A 20066-nucleotide genomic window follows, 5' to 3' on the forward strand; every position below is an offset into this window, starting at 1 on the left:
AGGCTGAAATTAATTTAGGATGAAAGATTATTAATTTACATTGAGAATGTACTCAATGTAGGCAATCTTCAGACAGAAAAATAACCAAAGCTGCCAGTTAATATAGGCAATACAAATGAGCAATTGTGCTTTTAGGCTACTTATTGAAATATGTAATGTTTCAGATTCCTAATCGTTGTTCTAATTTAATTGCTGAGAGGATATATGGTTATAAAGAAGTAGTCTGACAGTGATTGATCATATGGAAAAATTGCGCTGGTTTATAGGTTGATAGGTTGACTTTTGATTATGTTACTTCTTATGTTAAATACATGGACGTGGGGATATACTTCCAACAATGAAGCCTTTCAAGTGACAAAGACTTTTAAATAACTAATACAGCTCTCATATTTCTGATAAATTCAAGTCATGTGTATGTAGATGGTGGAACTATGGATATACAAACCTTTATATCTCTTTACGACCCTGGTTTGCTGCTTCATAAAAAAACAACTTTTTCAGAGGCTGTGGGGTCATGCAATGTCTTAGCACATCAGTCTGACTTGGAGAGCAGCAAGGTCAGATGACAGAGGGATAATGGACTGAAGAGATGTTTGATTCACAGTGTGAGAGTACAGCTGAAAAGAGAGTATCGCTGTGGGTATCTCTTGTGTCAGTAGATTCATTTTTTTTTATCTGAAGGGAGCATTATGCATGTGTGTGTGCGTGCGTGTGCATGCATGCAACCTAGTGTCCTCTTTAAAACGGATGTACAGGAGTTCAAAGACCCTTCGTCTGCCAGCGAGATGAAAATGAACATTAAGCCTGACTATGCTCTTTTTGCACTCAAACAACTTGCCTCCCTATCTCTCTCACCCATCATATAATCTCCCTCTCATACTGACTTACTGACTCTTACACATAAACACACAGATAATGTACACACCAACTGTACAACCTAGTGTATGACACTGCATGTATCCACTCTGGGATTCAATCCACAGGGAGATATTTAAAATGAATAGCCAGGAAATTATATTTTACCCCCGCTGTACGATGTCATCATCATTAAGACTCTTAATGGTGGAGCTTGACACATTGTTTACACACAGGGATCATCGACAGATTACACTGTATAAAATCCTCTACACTGTGAAGAGTTGATAGTTTGACTTGGGTTTTACAAACCAATTGGGGTGCCCCTGGCACCAGTCAGAGCCTGCATCTGAGTCTATAGGTAGGTCGATTCTGCAAGGGGCTGGAGTAACTTATTGAATCAACGTAGCCAACATAGTCCAAGATAATCCATCACTGAGACTCGTAAGTGTAGTGCTGCCAGATCAGAGGAATCAGACACAGGGAGCCAGTTCAGCATGAGTGCATTTAATGAAAAAGGCAGAACAAAAACAAATGACAGGAAAGATTAGCAGGGCAGTCTCTTGTTCTCAGACATTCCCTCTGGGTCGAGTTGATTACTTGTATTCAGATGACCCAAGAAAGAACACTTTAGATTATAAAGCACTTTGTATGCCAGTGTCCAGCTCTAACTTAGCTTTACTGGTCACACCGTCTGCGGCTCTGCTTTTGCAGCCAGGAAGGCTGACGAGGGAAGCTGCGCACTGCTCTTCAATTAGCTTTGGAAGGGGAAGTCTGTAAGTGGTCCCGCTCACAGTGTTTGTGAGCTGGCTGGTGGCGCTGTCCCTGGTGCTGAATGCACGAAGGGGACTCAGAGATGTTGTCACACATACAGTAAACCTGTAAAAAGCTTGGTCAAGGTTTTCAACAGCGGACCAAAAAAGCACTGTGTTTTAAGCCATTTAGGTTTGAAGACAAAAGGCACCTGGCAGTGGTTCCTGCCTGGGCAGCCTCCTGTAGAGAATTGCATAACTTAAGGCATTCATTTTTTATCTGCATGTATTACTTTTGCTAATTACTTTTGGTGGAGAGCATGGGCAATATATCTACACTGTGCCATATATGCAGTGTTGGTATACTGCTATTTACAGTATGTTGCTTTTAGAATGAGACATTACATCGATTCATCAAGTGTCTTGCAAAAAAATCACAACGGTTTGTTCAAATCTGTATTACACCACTCTCTGACTTCAGAAATACAATCAATGTCATTGCTCATAAAAAGCTATGTGTAAAGTCATCCATCTTTCTCTTGACAAAGTTAGGTTTTTCCACCTACAGGCACAATGTTTTTAATTAGGACAATAAATGCTCTGGAAGGTCAACAGAAGCTGTCCTCTGAGCTGACTCTTCTTTTGTGAGTCACCGAAGGATTTAGTGAAAGGGTGGTGGGTGGGTCAAGGGAAGACAAGCTAAAAGTCACACTACTAATCTATATTTTCTTTCGGCTAGCTATCCTAAAGGTGACAGACAAAAAGCATACAGGGCGCAAAGTGCTGGTACTTTTTAAGAGGAGGAATCAAGTATACTGAGTACTAAGTATACCAAGTATTTCTTTCAAAGCTGTATTCTTGTTCTGCCATGCAGACAACTAAGGAACGATCACCATCCCGCAAGAGAGACTTGAATTTCATCTATGGTTTGCTATATACAGTAGCTTTTGAAAAATGAAGTAAAGTGCCTGCATTTTGGTTGTTCAAACATTGTTGTCAACGATATACTAAACGCACTCTACAATGTTACACTGTAAAAGTCAAACATGCACATACTGTAGATAAAGTGACACTGGAAGTCCCTCTCTCCCCTTATGGTATTTCCATTAAGGAATACAAATATAATATATACATATAACCATAGCACAATCTATTTCATTAACTCATTGGATAACAACAGAGGTGGCAATTTAAGTATTTCTGTTTCCACACATTTTGAAATTAACATACTGTAATGGTTAGAAATGCCATCCATCCATCCATCATCTTCCGCTTGTCCGGGGGTCGGGTCGCAGGGGCAGCAACCTAAGCAGGGAGGCCCAGACTTTCCTCTCCCCGGCCACTTCCACCAGCTCTTCCTGGGGGACCCCGAGGCGTTCCCAGGCCAGCCGAGAGACATAGTCCCTCCAGCGTGTCCTGGGTCTTCCCCGGGGCCTCTTCCCAGTGGGACGTGCCCAGAACACCTCACCAGGGAGGCGTCCAGGAGGCATCCTTATCAGATGCCCGAGCCACCTCCACTGGCCCCTCTCGACGCGGAGGAGCAGCGGTTCTACTCTGAGCCCCTCCCGGATTACCGAGCTTCTCACCCTATCTCTAAGGGAGAGCCCGGACACCCTGCGGAGAAAACTGATGTACACATAAGCAATTTAGAAATGAATTCATTTATTTTATTTTGAAGTTTGTGTGTCTTCCAGGAGGGCCCAAAGCTGTTCTTACAGAACTTCTGCAGTTTTCTGTGTTCAGAATATTTCTAAATGTCAGCATGTCTCAGTGGTCAACGATACTTATAGTTGCAGGAGAAATTGGGAAGAGAGAAATTTTAAAATGTTCCAAATAATGATGAGGTAAGGATTGCGTTGCATCAGATAATGATCCTCATCCTTCAGCATTTGATGAACTGTTCAGTATCATGCATATGTATGTACGTCCACAAGGTACACACAACCCTGCATTGCAGTTATTAAAAGTGCATTGTGAAATGATCTGACAGTAGAAGATAAATCCACAGAAATCAAGACAAATAAAAGACAACCTTGGAGGGATAGTGAGGAGCAATAAATTAGTTAATCTTATGCTCCTCACTGCCAGACAAGATGCTAATTGGTTTTCTGGGTTGCAGAAGAGACTGCACTGAAAGTCAGCCAGGCAATTTAGTCTGTTCCGTAATAAGCAAGGACTCCCTTATGCCTTACTGATAATGTACAGTTCTGTGTTCATTTCTTTTATCTAATAGATTAAGGCTTGAGAAAACATGCATTGAGTTGATGATGCGTTTAGAGTGGATTATACTGTGGCAGGTCTCTTACTTAAAAAAAGTGATATCTCTCGTTCTTGAACGTTGTTTAGCATAACTGCAGAGCCAATGACTGTCCATGAATGCAGCTCAGCTCATAGGCTTGTTGCCATGGAGATGTTAAGCGCAGGTCTTCCAATGCCACACCCCACACCGTTTTTCTCTCAGATATGTTTCACACACACATACTGCAAACATACTTTATTTTTACACACTAAGATTGAAACAATTGTAGAATGCAATCACTGATGGACAGACTAAAGGATACAAGTCAGCTCAAAGTTGTTTTTGTGACAAACAACTTGTCTGAATGAATGTGAACAAAAGAGTGGCTTCTGAACTACTAGGTGATTCATCATGTGTTGTTAGCTATTTCTAGGACAGTGTGGCACCAGCAGAGGACATTTATTGCATGCAAACAAGGAACTTGGAATTAAATAAGTTGTGTTTACATCCTCCCAAGTGGTCGACTCCATATGGTCAACCACTTGGTAGGATGTTAGAGTTATTGTTAGTCATACAACACTGCCATGCTGTGCACAAAAACAAGAACAAGCACATGCTGGTTCAATTGAATGATTATGGAAAACATAATTCCTGTGGTGTTTTGGAAAGCAATTTACAGATACCTTCTGTAGGCTGGGAGTCCGGTCCCCATTTCCCATATGCTAAAGACGGTAGTTGCTTTTACATGATGGTTCTTACACTTCATTGTCTAATTTATTGTTCCATTAGCAGTCAGATGTTAATAAGCAAGGGTCAAGATGTGGTCGGATTGGTTGTTCTTACGGATAATAGTTCGGTATCAAAGAAAATGTGTAGCATTGTTCTCAAGATTTTGATGAAGATTTCTGTCCATCTCTTCAGTAACGGCATGACTAAGTTCAGTTGAGTTCTGGGTTTTATACTGGTATTATATTTAGTATTAGCCATCTGCAGATTGGAGATAGAGTTTAACAAACACTGTGACATAAAAATGATCAGTTCAGACACAGCAGTACTAGCAAAGTCTTTATGAGGCATGGAGGTCAGAGGATGGTGTTTACAGTGAATAGAGAAAAACAAAGATAACATTCAGCCAATTGGTGTTTGTTATATTGGCAGGCAGATACTACATCATAGAAATGTGACTGTCATCAGAACAAAGTAGGTTGCAGTAAGAACACATATTAATGGATAATAAAACAGAATATGCGAATAGATAAGGTAATAGCTGATCTGATTGTGATTAACATAAGCCCATAGGAAATCCCATTTATTCTGGAATTCTTCTACTGAGGTTCTGCTACCCCTTCAACTTTTCCTTGCTCTCCTCTTACTCTTTCTGTCTGATGTACAGTAATCATGGTAGAGTAGGTAAGAGTTTGTAACATGTTTGCCATGTAACTGATGATTTAATTAATTTGTAATGTTATGAAATACCAATTTAATTAAACTTTACTTCGACCATTCTTGCTCTAATTTAACCCATAGAGTCAAATAACTGCAATTCCTGCATATTTGGTTAACATCAATACACTGTCCAGTTAGGACACAGTTGTTTGGCCTAAATATAAACTTCTGCACTTCCAAGTAGGCAGTTTGAATGGAGCACACCAAGTGAGTGTTCTCAGAAAAATAGTAGTGTTGAAGAGCACGTTCAGAGACTAAGTTTCTTCCCAAACATTCAGTTTTTTATTTTAAGACAATCTAACCAATAATCAATACTCTAAATATTATTGGTTCCATAGCCAGGATGGGTTTTAGTTTTGGGCCTTTTTTCTATTAGTTTGTGTTAAACTTGAGTTTAAATTGGGTCAATTTACTTTTATGTAGAGATAATAAAATACTATCAAAGGGACCAAAATGACTATACTTGAGTAGGATGATGTATTGAAATACAAATGTAATGTTTAAATAAGGCCATACATTTTTCACAAGTGTAGCTAACTCAATCAAGAGCTAAATAGCTGTGGTAGTCAACAAGGTACAGTAGGAAATCATCCGGCAGCTGATCCTGCTGCCCTTGGCATGAACTGATGATCTACTTGATGGTCTTTTCAGTCCTTTGCCTGTCACTCAAGTCTGTTTCTGGTTTTCCATAATTAGTTTATGGGAAATAATGTTTGTGGCCCATTTCAAGCATTATTAATGAGTCTGCATGTGTGTGTGTGTGTGTGTGTGTGTGTAGAAGCAAGTTGAAACGGTACAACTGCAATGTAACAGGTTTATGTACCTTGTTCAAGCCCCATTAATCATCCATGATTCTGTGAATGTAACGTTGCTTTTCACTGATGTACTTTATGTTAACTAGAGAACTAATTTGTAATGTCTGCTTGTGTACACAAAAACATTTTAAGAGTTTGAAGGTATTACAAGTATATGATCAGGCAATATAGTATTGTAGAGCTGTATTCAACATATTACAATAAAAATATATATAATTATTTTTTTACAAGCAATGTTCAATGTACGAGATAGTTCTTACATTTATGCATTTATGCGTCTTATGACGATTAGAAATACAGAGTAACAAAAATCATTACAAAAAACGTTTTAATCTCCTCTCAAGGAAAAAGGCACATTTAGAAGACAAGTCTGGCACAGAGAAATTGAAGTTAAAAATCAAAGCAACAAAAAAAGAAAAGCATGTCCTAGTGCTGCTCTGGCATAATCATAGTAGAGGGGCTTTTGTTTCGATTAACTTGAGCTTTTACTGCTGACTTTTTTTGTTTCCTTGGGAAAATATTCGGCTACCGGCGGCAGCATGACAATAGCAAATTGTCTGGCTTCCAAACAAACCCAGAGGTCATTCACAGAGTTGTGTTGTTTTTGTTGTCCACTCTTCTGCTTTCACTTTTGAGTTCATTTAACATTTTTTAAAAAAAAAAGAAGAAAGTGTTTTTCCTCAGAGGGTGTTCTTATTTACGGCACACTATGGTTGTGAGGTGAAAGGTGGCTTCATATTTAACAGATACATCCAATTAGACGATTTCTTTCTCTGTAAAAACATTTCAATCTAGTTCATATTTGTCATTGTGTTTGCCTTTTTGGACTGGCAGTGTGTAATGGCCTAAGCAGAATGTACAGGTTGAGAAACATTGTTAGACATGTTAACATGTCAAACATACAAAACAATGTGTTTATGATCCTGGTATTGCACAAGATCCTTAATTTGTAAATCATACTTAATGCTCGTCACAAAAACAATTAGATGGGCATTAGTTGGCCAAACTGAAATTTGACAAACAGGACTGGTTTCCATCTAAACTAAATGAAGTTGAATGTAACCAGTAAATGGGAGAGACACATGGTATGGCAGGTTAAATGTTGACCGAGCACTGGGTATAAGCACTGAGCAAAATATAGTATTCTTTGTCTGTCATGTCAAAATATAGTCTAACTTTAAAATGTTTGAACCGTCTCCAGGGCCATTCAAGTAATACAACACCTAATTCAGTGAAGATTAAGACATTCCTTAAATGTCTTCATCTGATTATATCTAAATGTTTTTTAGAAAGATGAATCATTCACATAATTCAAATGAGATGAAATAAAAAAGGTCTAACAATGTTATAAGCAACACTTTACATTAAGGTTACAATTCACTACCGTGTAATTTCATAGTAATGACAATAACTACATAGTAATATCTATGTAACTACAATGTTGTTGCCATCAAATTCCCCTAGTGTCTCTCTACTAATGTTTGATCTAAACTTGGGTTTTTAATTCCCAATTAATTTTGGTTTCAAATTTCATGTTGACAGTCCTCATACCCTCTGGTAGGTCTGTGATGGAATGCATCAACTCAAACTCCCTGTGCACAAAAGAAATTAGAGACATTTTCCTTTGCCTTTTTGCCCAATGAAGACAGATGGATACAACCACAGGAGGAATCCAATTAGGTCAAATGGCTGATGCTCCATTGCTCGTGTCCCCTGATTTCCTCTCCTACTCCTGCTACTTCTGCTGGTGGCGTGGGTGGCATGGTGGCAGTGCCCATGTTCACACAGTCCTTGGGGGAAGCTGCTTTTGATACATGCCTGCCAGCGCCTTGGCAGCACTCTGGATCATCTGCCGCCGGGACATGCCTGTGAAGGCCTGGTGCCAGTCTGTCCGGCTCACGTTGGGAACGTTTCGCTCCAAGACTTCTCCCACCGTCACCAGCAGGCCCGACCAGCGCAGGCTGTAGTCCGGGGGTGTCAGGGAGTGGGCCTGGGGGGAAAAGGTGAAAAGATTTTACATTTAGTCATTTAGCAGACGCTCTTATCCAGAGCGACTTACAGTAAGTACAAGTACAAGGGGTGAAGTGCCTTGCCCAAGGACACAATGTCATTTGGTTGGCACAGCCGGGAATCGAACCAGCAACCTTCTGGTTACTAGCCCGATTCCCTAACCCCTCAGCCATCTGACTCCATTTTAGAAGTTTCTTCATATATTTCAAGGGGGAATTGGTACACTTAATAACAAAATCAGTCAAGCAGGTTTCAGATTATTTGATGATGCAAAGTTATTAGGTTGTGATACACAATAATTACAGTTTAGTAAACTAACAGTTCACTTTGACTTTATACGCACTGACACAGAATTTAAACACTAATTTAAGCATGAAACAATATCCTTCACGACAAGTCAAGTTCCTTTAATCTGAAACGGTGTTCCAATTTGACCAGTGACAGTCAAATCGTGTTGCTTTTTAATTCTCTGCCACAGTCCAGAAGATTTGGGTGAAAGTTTTCATGATGAAGTGCTGTTTAATTACTCATGATAGGCTCACTTTTTGAAGAGAGCCCATGAAGCAAAACAACCTTTCAAAAACCAAAAGGTGTAACAGACATTATTATAGATGCAGTTACAAGTAGCATGTCAAAGCTGTATTTAAATATCACCTTGTATTAAAATGTTAATTGACGGACATTCAATTGAAGTACATTCTGCATGGTGTATGACTATGCCTTTTACAGAGTCTTGTGTTTTCGAGTGTCCTGTGCTGTGTGGTTTTAAGGTAGTTTGAAATTGATTGTGGCTTCAAATTCTGGCATTTGGAGCACTAGTGCACAGTGCGCATGATAAATTGGTGCGCACACACACAGATTTCTGGAATTATAGATACCACCTTTCAGGCATGAAAGCACCTGACTTCTGTAATGTTGCTGCAGCAGAGGGCAACAGTGGCGCCCCCACACATTTCATAGGGATGGCCAGATGGGGCCACTGATTATCTTGGGGTGGCACACCAAAATCAAAAGCCATTATGCTGTTGTAGTATAGGCTAGTTTAAAACAGCAGCTGGCCGGGGTGACAGGATCGGAGTGTGGAGATCAGGGGAGTAGACAGGGGCATCGCCAAAACCTAATACAGGACCTCAGCTAGGGGCATTCTCTCGGAGTGCGCGCAGACGTTTAACATTTAATCACGAATTTGAGCTTTATGTTATATAAACATTACGTTACTCATTGCTATCATGAGTTCAGGTGCCAAAAAAATACGGATGTCGGACGATATGCAACTCACGAATAGGGGGGCCAGTGGGAGAGCTAGCAATTTTATTAGGGTGGTCGTGGCCACCCCCTGACGGCGCCACTGGAGGGCGGAGAACAGCAGTGATTCTTACCTGCTGAACATGTTCTAAGGCCAGTGGTGTTGCCTGGGTGAAGGTCTCGATGTGGATGCCAGCTCCAGGGTCCTCCAGGATCAAACAACCAATGTCAAACCACCTTGATGGATACATGAAACAGGAGTATTACTAGGCAAAAAAGGGCTGAATTGTCTTAATTGGGATTGAAAGGAACAACAGGGTGGGGGTTAGTCTGTTTAAATAAGGAAAAACAATATTCAGACAGGAAATGATTATGCTATCCATATTTTCAACACACCATGAACTGACTACCTCTTTTTATACACATGGGAATCTCCAACAGACTCCATCCTGCAACATTTCCCCTTTGGTAAGGCCAATGACAAAAGTCAAATAGTGACATGGACCCTGTGTTTGAGACAATTATTTGTGGCTTCACAGGGCACATCCTGGTCCTTTAGCAAGTTCTTCTGGGAGACACTATTTTGAGTGATAAGCTGATTTAAGACCAGGCGACATTATACAGTACTTTTTTGTTGCCTTAGACAAGCTATGAACCAAATTACTAGTGTGGGCATCAGCATTCGATCTAGTTTACTGAAGTGCATTGTGTTGCATTTTGGTATAAATGCGCTATATAAATGAAGTATGATTTGATTTATCTTCGCTTTTCACAGCCTAATGTTTCTGAGACCCGTCTGGGTAAAGAACATTGGTTTTAGAAGTCTGAATAAGCTGGATCGTGAATGGTATGTCTGCATTTTGTGATGGTTCAAAATATGGACACCATGGCTGAAGTCAATGTAATTGTTTTTATAGTATGACGTACCGGTAGGTGCTGCTTTCCTTTCAGCATGACCATCAATAAAAAAAATGCACACCGATTTGTTTTCTCTCTAACTACTTTTATATTGCGCAAAATAAAACATTATCATAAGAAAGGATTAAGTTCCGCGAAATAAATTAAAATGGAGAAACAGATTTAATTTAAAACTTGCACAAGACAGAAAAAAGTATACAGGGTGCAAATAAACAAGTCATTAGTCACCTCTTGCTGAGCATGGGATGCACCACAGTCAACTTCAGAAATGCCTGTCTAATATTCTGAGGTAATTCTCTCTTCTTTTTTAAGGATCATCCATTTTTCACAAAGTGGTTGGCACTTCCACTTTATGGAAATGTCCAACTAAATAGTGCAAGCAGAGATTTAAGAACCGCAGAGGCACAGGGGTACCATCTGACACACTGGGGATAATCCGCGAGTCGGTGAGACCAGCTCCACCATGTGGGTGGGATAATTGCATAATTGAGTGATTAGTAATAGAGATGAGGCCAATCAGATGTTTGAAAAGTAGTGAGTAACTATGCAGAGATTAGGACAACCTAAATTCACGAGGCTGAGATGGAACTTCACCAATGCACTGTAGAAATGTTTCCATTAATTATGGAGACATGCTCTACATCCCCCATGGATTGCTACATCTAGAACCATGTGCATGTGAGGACTGAGACTGAATGTAGAGGGATAGACGAGGAAATTATGAAGGTATGTACTGTACTCACAATATATTTCCTATGTTGTAAAACATCTATCTGGTGGGTTTGCATGGCAATTTTCTTGTGTCTTCCAGCTGATTTTTTATGACTATTGTAGTGCCCCCTCCGTAATCGGATCATTTTCAATGCACCCAAATAATCTGTCTATTACAACTTGGGTTGACAGCACTGATTGAATGCATATTGTCTCAAGAGAGATGGGGACCATGTACAGTATGGTGTGTAGGGCTGTCCCCACTCAGTCGACTAGTCGATTGTTTGGTCGATATGCTCTTGGTAGACTAAGATTTTTTTTTTTAGTCGAGCAGCCGTATGGAAGTGTGGAATCTGATTTCTGCTTGTGTCACCATTGCTGAATTAAAGAAATGTTCTACAGAAATAAAGCAACACTAAAAATATATAATAATAAAAAAAAGGTGTTACTGCTTTCCCTTTTGTTAATCTGCGTTTTGTTTTCACAATCGTAGCTGTTAGCCTAAATTCTACCATACTTTGTCTACAGTTGGTGTTATTAATCCGTTGTATGGAAGCATTTTATCAAAGTACCGGGTGTCTCAAAACATGTTGAATGCACACTCTGCCAACAACGGTTTATATTCCATAGTTCAACGTTGAATATGATGTACCACTTGAAAACCGTAAATTGGCCTACTTCACTAATGCATGCAAACACTCGGGCATTTTTTATTATATCGGCATTCGGTAATGACTGGTGACACAAGGCTTATTATTAGTAATAGCTAATTTTATAGCAGCTGAATCTGGAATGTCCAGCAGCTAACTCTACATTGAGTCAGATCTGGATAATGTTTGTACATTTATGTTTGTCTACCCTTCTTACGCATGTATTTCTTTCAGATTATCTCTTAAAACATCACACAAAATTGTTTGATGAAAAACATTGTGACATTTATGGAAAACGTTTCAAATTTAGATTAGTCGATTTTCAGAAGTGTTCAGTCGAGTCTTGGTCGACCAAAGAAAATCTTAGTCGGGGACAGCCCTAATGGTGTGATGAGCCAGGACTTCAATGGATAATTACTGTTTGCCATCAGCAACCGATCTATACCTTTGCTCTGGAAGACAGGAAATAATAAAAGAATGAGCTAGGGTAACTGCATACAGTAGACATAAGGGACGACCTCTTGCATCGCAAGCAATCTGATGCAAAGGAAACCCTTGCAATTTCCACATGGTGGCATAGCACTCTAACAACACACCTACACGTTACACCTACAGGAGCTTTTATGACATCCCATTCTAAATCCATAGGCAATAATATGGAGTTGGTCCCCCCTTTGCAGCAATGACAGCTTCTACTCTTTTGGGAAGGTTGTCCACAAGATTTTGGAGTGTGTCTGTGGGAATCTGTTCCCATTTAAACACAAGAGCATTAGGGAGTTTGGGCACTGCTGTTGGGTGATTAGACCTGGCTTGCAGATGGCGTTAGAATTTATCCCAAATGTTTTTGTTGAGATTGGTGTGAAAACTTGACTGGCGTGCACAGATCGCCGACCTAAACACCATCAAACACATTTGGAATAAATTCTAACGCCTTCTGCAAGCCATTGTAGATATACAAATACAAGAATTAGTGTGTTTCTGAGCGACTGATTGTATGTGGTATGTTTGTGGTATGTTTGTTTATAGTATGTTTGAGTGAGCAGGTGTAAGTAAGGAGTCTACTTTCAGGCATGTGTATGTGTATACACAGGAACATAAAGAATAGGTAAAGAATCATTGATGGTGTCTGTGTGTGAGGGGGGGATCTGACAAAAGGATGCCCCTCCCTGCTTCGCTTACTTGTCAGGGAAAAGTTCAGCAATGAAGTTCTCTACTGAAACCACTGGCTGCTTCTCATGGATAATGCCAGCCCGCCGCAGGCTGTCTATGCGCTCCTGGGCTCCCTGTTGAAATAAACAGAACACACACCAGTGGAATACAACCTATAGTTAGATAAGGCAAAGGACACAGACCTCACGTCAATATCGATCTCATCATTCCCATTGTTTGACACACACACACAGCTTTGGATCACCTCATTCTTGTTCTACTAAACCCCTAACAACAGATGCGAGGTAATATACAGGGCAAAAAAAACTTGAAGAGATTCTTCAAAATGGGACCCCATTAATAAAGTGCAGCAAGATTGTAGTACAAATTCAAATGCATCATGACAACTGTATATGTAAGCTCCATATGAAATCTGATATTTACAGTATGCAATTCAAATCAACCTGTCTGGTCAAACAAACTGAATCAATCACTTATGTTATTAAACAGGGTGTATGGAAGTGTGTGTACCTTGACTCCGGCGGCATAGCCAACAGGCTGTGGAGCAATGTTGGACTGGCCGGCCTCTCCGGTCACCATTGCCATTCCAAACACCTCCTGGAAGGCATCCCTCACTGCCCCCACCTTAACCTCCTTATCTGACGTCACCACAATGTCTAGATCCCCACCCGACTCTGAAGCACACACACACACACACACACACACACACACACACGGGGAGCACCGAACATATTGATTCCCTCACACACACACACATTAATGGCATACTCCCCCTTGACCAATTATCTGGCTTCTCCTCATATACACACGCATAACTGCTGATGCCATTGACAGTCAAAAGCAGATTTCAGACCACTGAGAACAATTTTCTCATAAAAGTCTGAGCATTTGTGTAGTTTGCTGTTGTGGCTCTCTCAAGGTTGACTGCATAATCCTGCAGTCTCCACATTTACATTACATTTAGTCATTTAGACGCTCTTATCCAGAGTGACACAGTAAGTACAAGGACATTCCCCCCGGGTATCAATAAAGGTGTGTGAGCCGACATTGAAAGAAATGTATTCATTTGAATAGCGAATAAAAGTGAGTGTACATATAGACTTACTGATGTAGGGAGCCATGCCAGGGTCCAGGGTGGTGATCATGGACTCTACAGAGTGCTTGGTCTTGTCCAGGACAGTCTTAACCATGGGGTTTCCTGCTACACCCTGGCAAGAAAAAGAAAATAAACAAAAGGATAGGAGTGTAAACAGCTTGGAAAGACATTGTTTGTCCTTGCTGTGAACCAAAAGTGAACCTGAGGCTGCCAGCATGCATTGTGCCCTGACTCCCAAACAAGAGGTGGAATCAATACTGCCGTGGTGTCAGGCATGCGCACTTCTCCTTTGACTGCCCTGGTCATGCCACAATGCTGTCTGCCAGCCACCCAGAATGGAGGATGAGGCTGAAGGCCTGGCTGAATGACCTGACTTGATTACCAGACATGGTCATTTATTAGCGTGACAGGAACAATGGTATTAGGATCCACTGATTAGTAGAGGGGAAGGGTGTGGTCTAAATAAATAAATAAGTAGGATTGTGTGTGTGTGAGTCTGTAGTGGGTGACAACGGATTAAAGGGTATAAAACAAAGTGAAGTTATTTTACCTATTTTGTTGAGACAAAACCTGCAACATTTTATATTTTTATTTGAAGTGTATTTGTACATTCTAAATTAATTTTATAGTTTTATAGTTTGAGTAGGTTTCCCGTTTTCTACTCGTTTGAATCCTCTGTATACCATTCTGACAGGACTACATTCATGGTGCAGCAGTCCTCTGTCATTAATACCTTGAAGAAGCCCCATATACCACCCCCTGCACTGGTGTCCGGGATGACGCGGGAGTCCTCGTATTCTTCTGGGAAGGTGATTGGTGAGCCAGCATCGATGCCTCCTGACATCAATGGTTGTTGGACCATGGGGTTTGTCACCACCCCTAAGAGTGAATACAGTCAGACCAAAACTACTGGGAAGTACGCAAATAGACTTGGAAATTGACCTAGGCCTAGCCTGGAAACCATCTTCAAGGCCCCAGAATTAAGGACAACATAGCAATAATTGCATAGTGTTAGGGTGCTTCAGCATGTAGCCTACTAGACAATTAAGCAATGTCCTATTTATTGTATAAAAATACTTTATACAATACCATTTGTATTTGTATAAAAATGCTTTTGCATCTCTGGCGCCGACACTTACACTTGTAACACAGAAGCCTGGGCAACTAGTGACATGGGGACAAGTGTGGATCTTACCTGGCATGGGGGTGGGGCTGGAGAAACTGGGCATGAGTGGAGTCTGTGGTGTGCGCCCAGCATGACCCCGCGTGATGTCATATCCTGCACTCATGCTGAAGCCTCCGGTCGGTGGGCCAACAGGTGGGGCTGACATCATTGGAGGACAAGAAGGAGACAGGGCCATGACAGAGGAGGCCGGGGGTGGGGCTGAGGCTGAGGATAAAGCCATCCCCCCCATCAGGCTGCTGTAGGGGCCTTTGGGCATGGCAGGAGGGGGGAGGCTGGATGAGGACATGGGGGGGGGCAGAGGACTGCCAAAGGGCGAAGGGGCGGATGAGCGGATGGGGGGAATGGACAAGGGGACGGCAGGGCTGGAGAAACTCTCTGGTGAAAAAATGGGGATGGCAGTAGTGCTGGGGAGGGTCATGGGACTAGAGAGGCCTGGAAAGAAAAAAGAAGAGAACAGCAAAATGATTGTTGTCAGAGTCCCATTATAATGACACATTTTTAAAGGAATAGTTAAAACAAAAGTATGAATGTACTCTACCGGTGCACTATATTGTCTAAAAGTATACGTTTACATTTATTCCTTTAGCAGACGCTTTTATCCAAAGCGACTTCCAAGAGAGAGCTTTACAAAAGAGCATAGGTCACTGATCATAACAATGAGATAGCCCCAAACATTGCGGGTAGCCAAAACATGAAGCATACATTGTGAAAAAACAAATAAGTGCCAAAGGCAAGAACCATAAGAGCATGTAGTTAAACAACTTACAATTAAACAACCTGAACCTCAAAAGTTCAAGAGTGTACCTGTAGAAAGCAAGCAACAATAATATATTTCGTTTATAGAATTCAGAATGCAAAACAGCAACCCAAATTCAAATTAGCACCCTTATAAAGCATGAAGACTCCATAAGATAATGGGATGCCTTTTTGTGAGAGATAGTACAATGAAAACTATTATGCCCAGAGCCACTCTGGATCTGGCATAACCAGAGCCATAGAATAAGAGAGTTGCGACATGCTTTTATCTGGCCGACACGTGATCACGTGGTTCAAGTAGCTCGCTGTAGTTCCAAAAACCCCACTGCTGTCAACCTGTTTGAATGGTTTTCAATGCAGCTGGCTAACATAAGTCACTTTCTCAGGCAAATGACACATTAGACAAACATTAGCTTTAATGTTAATATTATACATTCGACAATTATTTGTATTTAATTAACATTAACAATGATTTTTATGGACACATCCTCATCCACATTTCTGGGATGACATGGTGCTATGGTAGCCTGGCTCTGACCTCCTACGTACTTCCGCTCAATTTTCATTGTGCTTCTGTACTGCGTCTGGGCTTGAGGTATATTGGTCAGATGTCTCCGGTAAACTTTTTACCGGTCCAATCAGCGAACAGAGGGAGTGGCTGAGAACGATGTTGATGTTGTGCGCTAGTTTGAGTTGTAGTTACGTAATGGCGGCGGAAAAGATGCGAGCGAAGCCTTTCGGTCCGTTGTGGCAACGCTGACGAATATCCAGAAGTTAAAGCCGGAGCAAGAACAATCTTTGATCCCCACGGGGTTCGTTTGATTTTCCAGCTAGTTCCGTTAGTGGTGAAGGAGTTGGCTAAGGCGAACGCTAGCGATTGGTTATGCCCAGAGCCATAGAAAAAGAGAGTTGCGACACTTCCATAGACTCCCATTGTTATCGAGGAATGCGGAAGTAAAGCGTGTCACATGCGACCTATAGTTCCAAACATTGTATTTTCCACCGTTCAACCCCATTCATTTTCAGTGTCTCCGAAGCAAGTTAGCTGATAAATTGATGAAAATCCAGCATTTTTTTTTATATTTCAACCACCACATATCAATTGTTATTAGTAGTATTTTATAGATCCAGCTTTAGTTAAAGATTATCGTAAGATATAGCGTGTTAGATTCTAAATGCAGTTAGAGCTAGACTGTAGGTCTAGTATCTAACGTAAGCAACACTTTTACTGTAGCTAGCTAGAGAGTACGTGCATCATAGCCAGAATATCACCGGATCACTACAAACAAAAGGAGTGGAAGAACACTGGACATATTGTACAATAAAATGTTTTATTGAATGCAATTGGTTGCCTTGTATATTCTGTTCTATTTACCAAACTAATTTCTTGTCTTAAATTGACCAGTTGCTGGTGATAATGGTTAGATTTAACTTGCATCAAGTACTACAAATATAAGTGTTGTTAATGTGGTAAATTGTAAGTGGGCTGATGAATAAAAAAACGTTTAACAAGTCCCATTTACTTCAACAGTCGAAGGTTAAACGTTAAGTGGAACAATATAGTCCTCCTTAGGCTACTGTTTGGTATGTACAGTATGGTACAGTATGGTAGCTAGCATAGCCATTTCTAGCTTTGCTTCACAATATTTCGTCATGTATTATAAGTTAATGTAATATACATAAATGTTAATAAAGTATCAGACATATACATGATACAACACACCAGTAACCAATTGATATTATGTGTTAATATACAGAAAATGTCCGTGAATCGAGATGGTGCTGCTGTCTGTCCCGTCGAAAACCATTCAAACAGGTTGACAGCAGTGGGGTTTTTGGAACTACAGCGAGCTACCGGAACCACGTGAAAAAAAATCTCTAGCTTTTTTCCTCTGTGTTTCACTGGCAGTGAGTGTTCACAATGTTGTAAATCACTCCATTCTACACCAAAAACATCAGGGAGGACTGCTTTTTGTAGATACGAGTCTGCTGAAGATAGCCAGATTTCAGATTTCTTTAACCGAGCCTGTTTCATTCGTCATTTGCCTGAGAAAGTGATTTCTGTTAGCCAGCTGCATTGAAAACCATTCAAACAGGTTGACAGCAGTGGGGTTTTTGGAAGTACAGCGAGCTACTTGAACCACGTGATCACGTGTCGGCCAGATAAAAGCATGTCGCAACTCTCTTATTCTATGGCTCTGGATATGCCAGATCCAGAGTGGCTCTGGGCATAATAGTTTTAAACTTCAACAGAGTACCCGCCTTCAAGGAATTTAACACTTGTCATTGGATCTATGTACAAATGCAATGTACGAGAGTCTGGTTAGGACCAGGCTAGTGCTATGGGTCTAACAGTACTTATCCAGGTAACCCAGCCAATAGTTGATCTGACCTTACCTTGTGTAAATAAGGCTTCTGCTAGTTCCCACTGATATACTAGTGATTACTATCAGAATTGCTGGCACAGTTCAGTTAGCCTTTCAACTCACAACCTGAGAGGATTGTGTTCAAAATGCTAATCATTGTATGATTGACAGAAAATTGCCTAATAATGTCATAAGAAAGACAAGCAGAAACTGAAGTTCCTGTCCATCCAACAAATGTTTCTCCCCATGTAATACATTATTCTGGAGGAACTAACTAATATAGCCATATTTCACAAATGTGCACTTTATACTTTGTTAGAGCCACTATAGCTCAGGTTTATAAAAGATAAATGAAATTTAAAAAAATTGGAGAGAGAGGTCGAAGTACTTACCAATGGTAAGTGGAGGGGGGCTGGTGGTGGCAATCTCATTAGGTGGAGGTGCAGGTGAGGTGGGGGGTGTAGTCTCTATTCCACTCTCTTCCATCATCTTTTCGGCCTCCTGCATTTATATAAAGAACTACTGCTGGTGATTGTATTCGCAAATCCGCAGGATTATGTCTGTAAAGTGACCGAGTACGCTTATTAGTCCGTTTAGTTTGTATATAGCGGGACAAGTCATCCCTTCTCAGCGTGAGAAATACAAGGTGTTGCGTGAGAGCGTGAGAAATGGTTGAAATGCTTGAGTCTCACGGCGAATGCGTGAGCGGCCTGAAAAGGTGTTTCAAATCCAAGTAGTAGTAGCCTATCTGGGACATACTTCTTAAGCTGTAGTATACATATTTCTTAAGGGTCGACACCTCTACCGTCTTGTCTTTGCATTGACACCTGGCTTTATGAATTACAGGAACAACAAAAAACACCATGGGATGTTAAATATATTAAGATGTAGGCTGTAGTCTACACATTGTGGCTCTGGCTACATAAATGTAGTCCTTAGAACCGTCTTAACATAGCGCATCTTAATAGTAGGGCTTAGGTAAAACATTCTACAATGACATACAGTAGTGTCGATGATACTGCTTTATTTGGGTAGACCGTGTCAGCTAATGATGATGATGCCACGTCTTCATGACTGGCAAGAGAGGTGAACCGCTAACATTTACGCATTACATTGGACTAACCCTTAGTTAAACAATGCATGCTTCTAGCTAGCTAACCGCATTATTACCGTACCTAAGGCCTCAAGTGCCTTCCTATAATAATTTATTTTTTTAAAGATGATTTGCACATTTAGCAAACAAGCTAGCATTAGCGATCATGAGTAGCTAACGTTGAAGTCTGAGAAATCCTAACCGTAGGCTTATTCATTAAGTAGTCAATTCATACCTGTCGATTAATAACTGTAAAGACTTCCTTCTTACCAGATAGCTCAATAATACAGAAGAACAGGTTGGACGTAAATCTATTACGAGACAATTTAAAGGAAAGGAAACACAACTTAATCAAAACTACAAGATGTTATAGCAGTGGGTGCTGGGTGGTCGCCTCCTGATGACGTTAGGTATTGCCACGTCTCAAAAAAGGGGGCGGTTCCAAGAGAGGGTTGAGGTTTTGGTCACTCAAAACAATAAATGCAACTTATCTTCTTTTAAAATACTAGTGCAGTGTCCGTGATGCTGCTGGTAATTAAGATGTAAGTGACACAAATAAACACACAAATACAGATTACTTGAACAATAGATTCAACAATGCAGAACAATGCAATTTATCTTCTTTTAAAATACTAGGGCACAGTAACTGTGATAAAATTGGTGACACACACACAGATTGGGGGAATTATAGATAGGGCACAGTATCCGCGATGATATTGGTGACTCACCAATATTTGAAATTAGAGATAGTGCTGTAC

The 20066-nt window shown here is 40.7% G+C and overlaps 1 protein-coding gene across 2 annotated transcripts; it reads right to left on the bottom strand.

The window, feature by feature from the left end:
* Positions 1 to 6416: 6416 nt before the first annotated feature.
* On the bottom strand, positions 6417 to 19711 carry prrc1 (proline-rich coiled-coil 1). Of its 2 annotated transcripts, none has more exons than XM_062483818.1 (9): positions 19579 to 19711; positions 18608 to 18716; positions 15103 to 15525; positions 14641 to 14786; positions 13917 to 14019; positions 13322 to 13485; positions 12821 to 12924; positions 9497 to 9599; positions 6417 to 8097 (listed from the first exon to the last, which is right to left on the bottom strand). In XM_062483818.1, exons 2-9 carry the CDS (start codon positions 18702 to 18704, stop codon positions 7888 to 7890), a joined length of 1350 nt encoding a protein of 449 aa, XP_062339802.1. In that variant the 5' UTR covers positions 18705 to 18716; positions 19579 to 19711; the 3' UTR covers positions 6417 to 7887. The 2 variants fall into 2 exon arrangements, with proteins under 2 accessions (XP_062339802.1, XP_062339801.1); XM_062483817.1 differs by having other exon boundaries at positions 18608 to 18775; positions 19579 to 19708.
* Positions 19712 to 20066: the final 355 nt, after the last annotated feature.

The sequence above is a fragment of the Osmerus eperlanus genome, chromosome 18, assembly GCF_963692335.1.
Source record: "Osmerus eperlanus chromosome 18, fOsmEpe2.1, whole genome shotgun sequence".
Classification (NCBI taxonomy): domain Eukaryota; kingdom Metazoa; phylum Chordata; class Actinopteri; order Osmeriformes; family Osmeridae; genus Osmerus; species Osmerus eperlanus.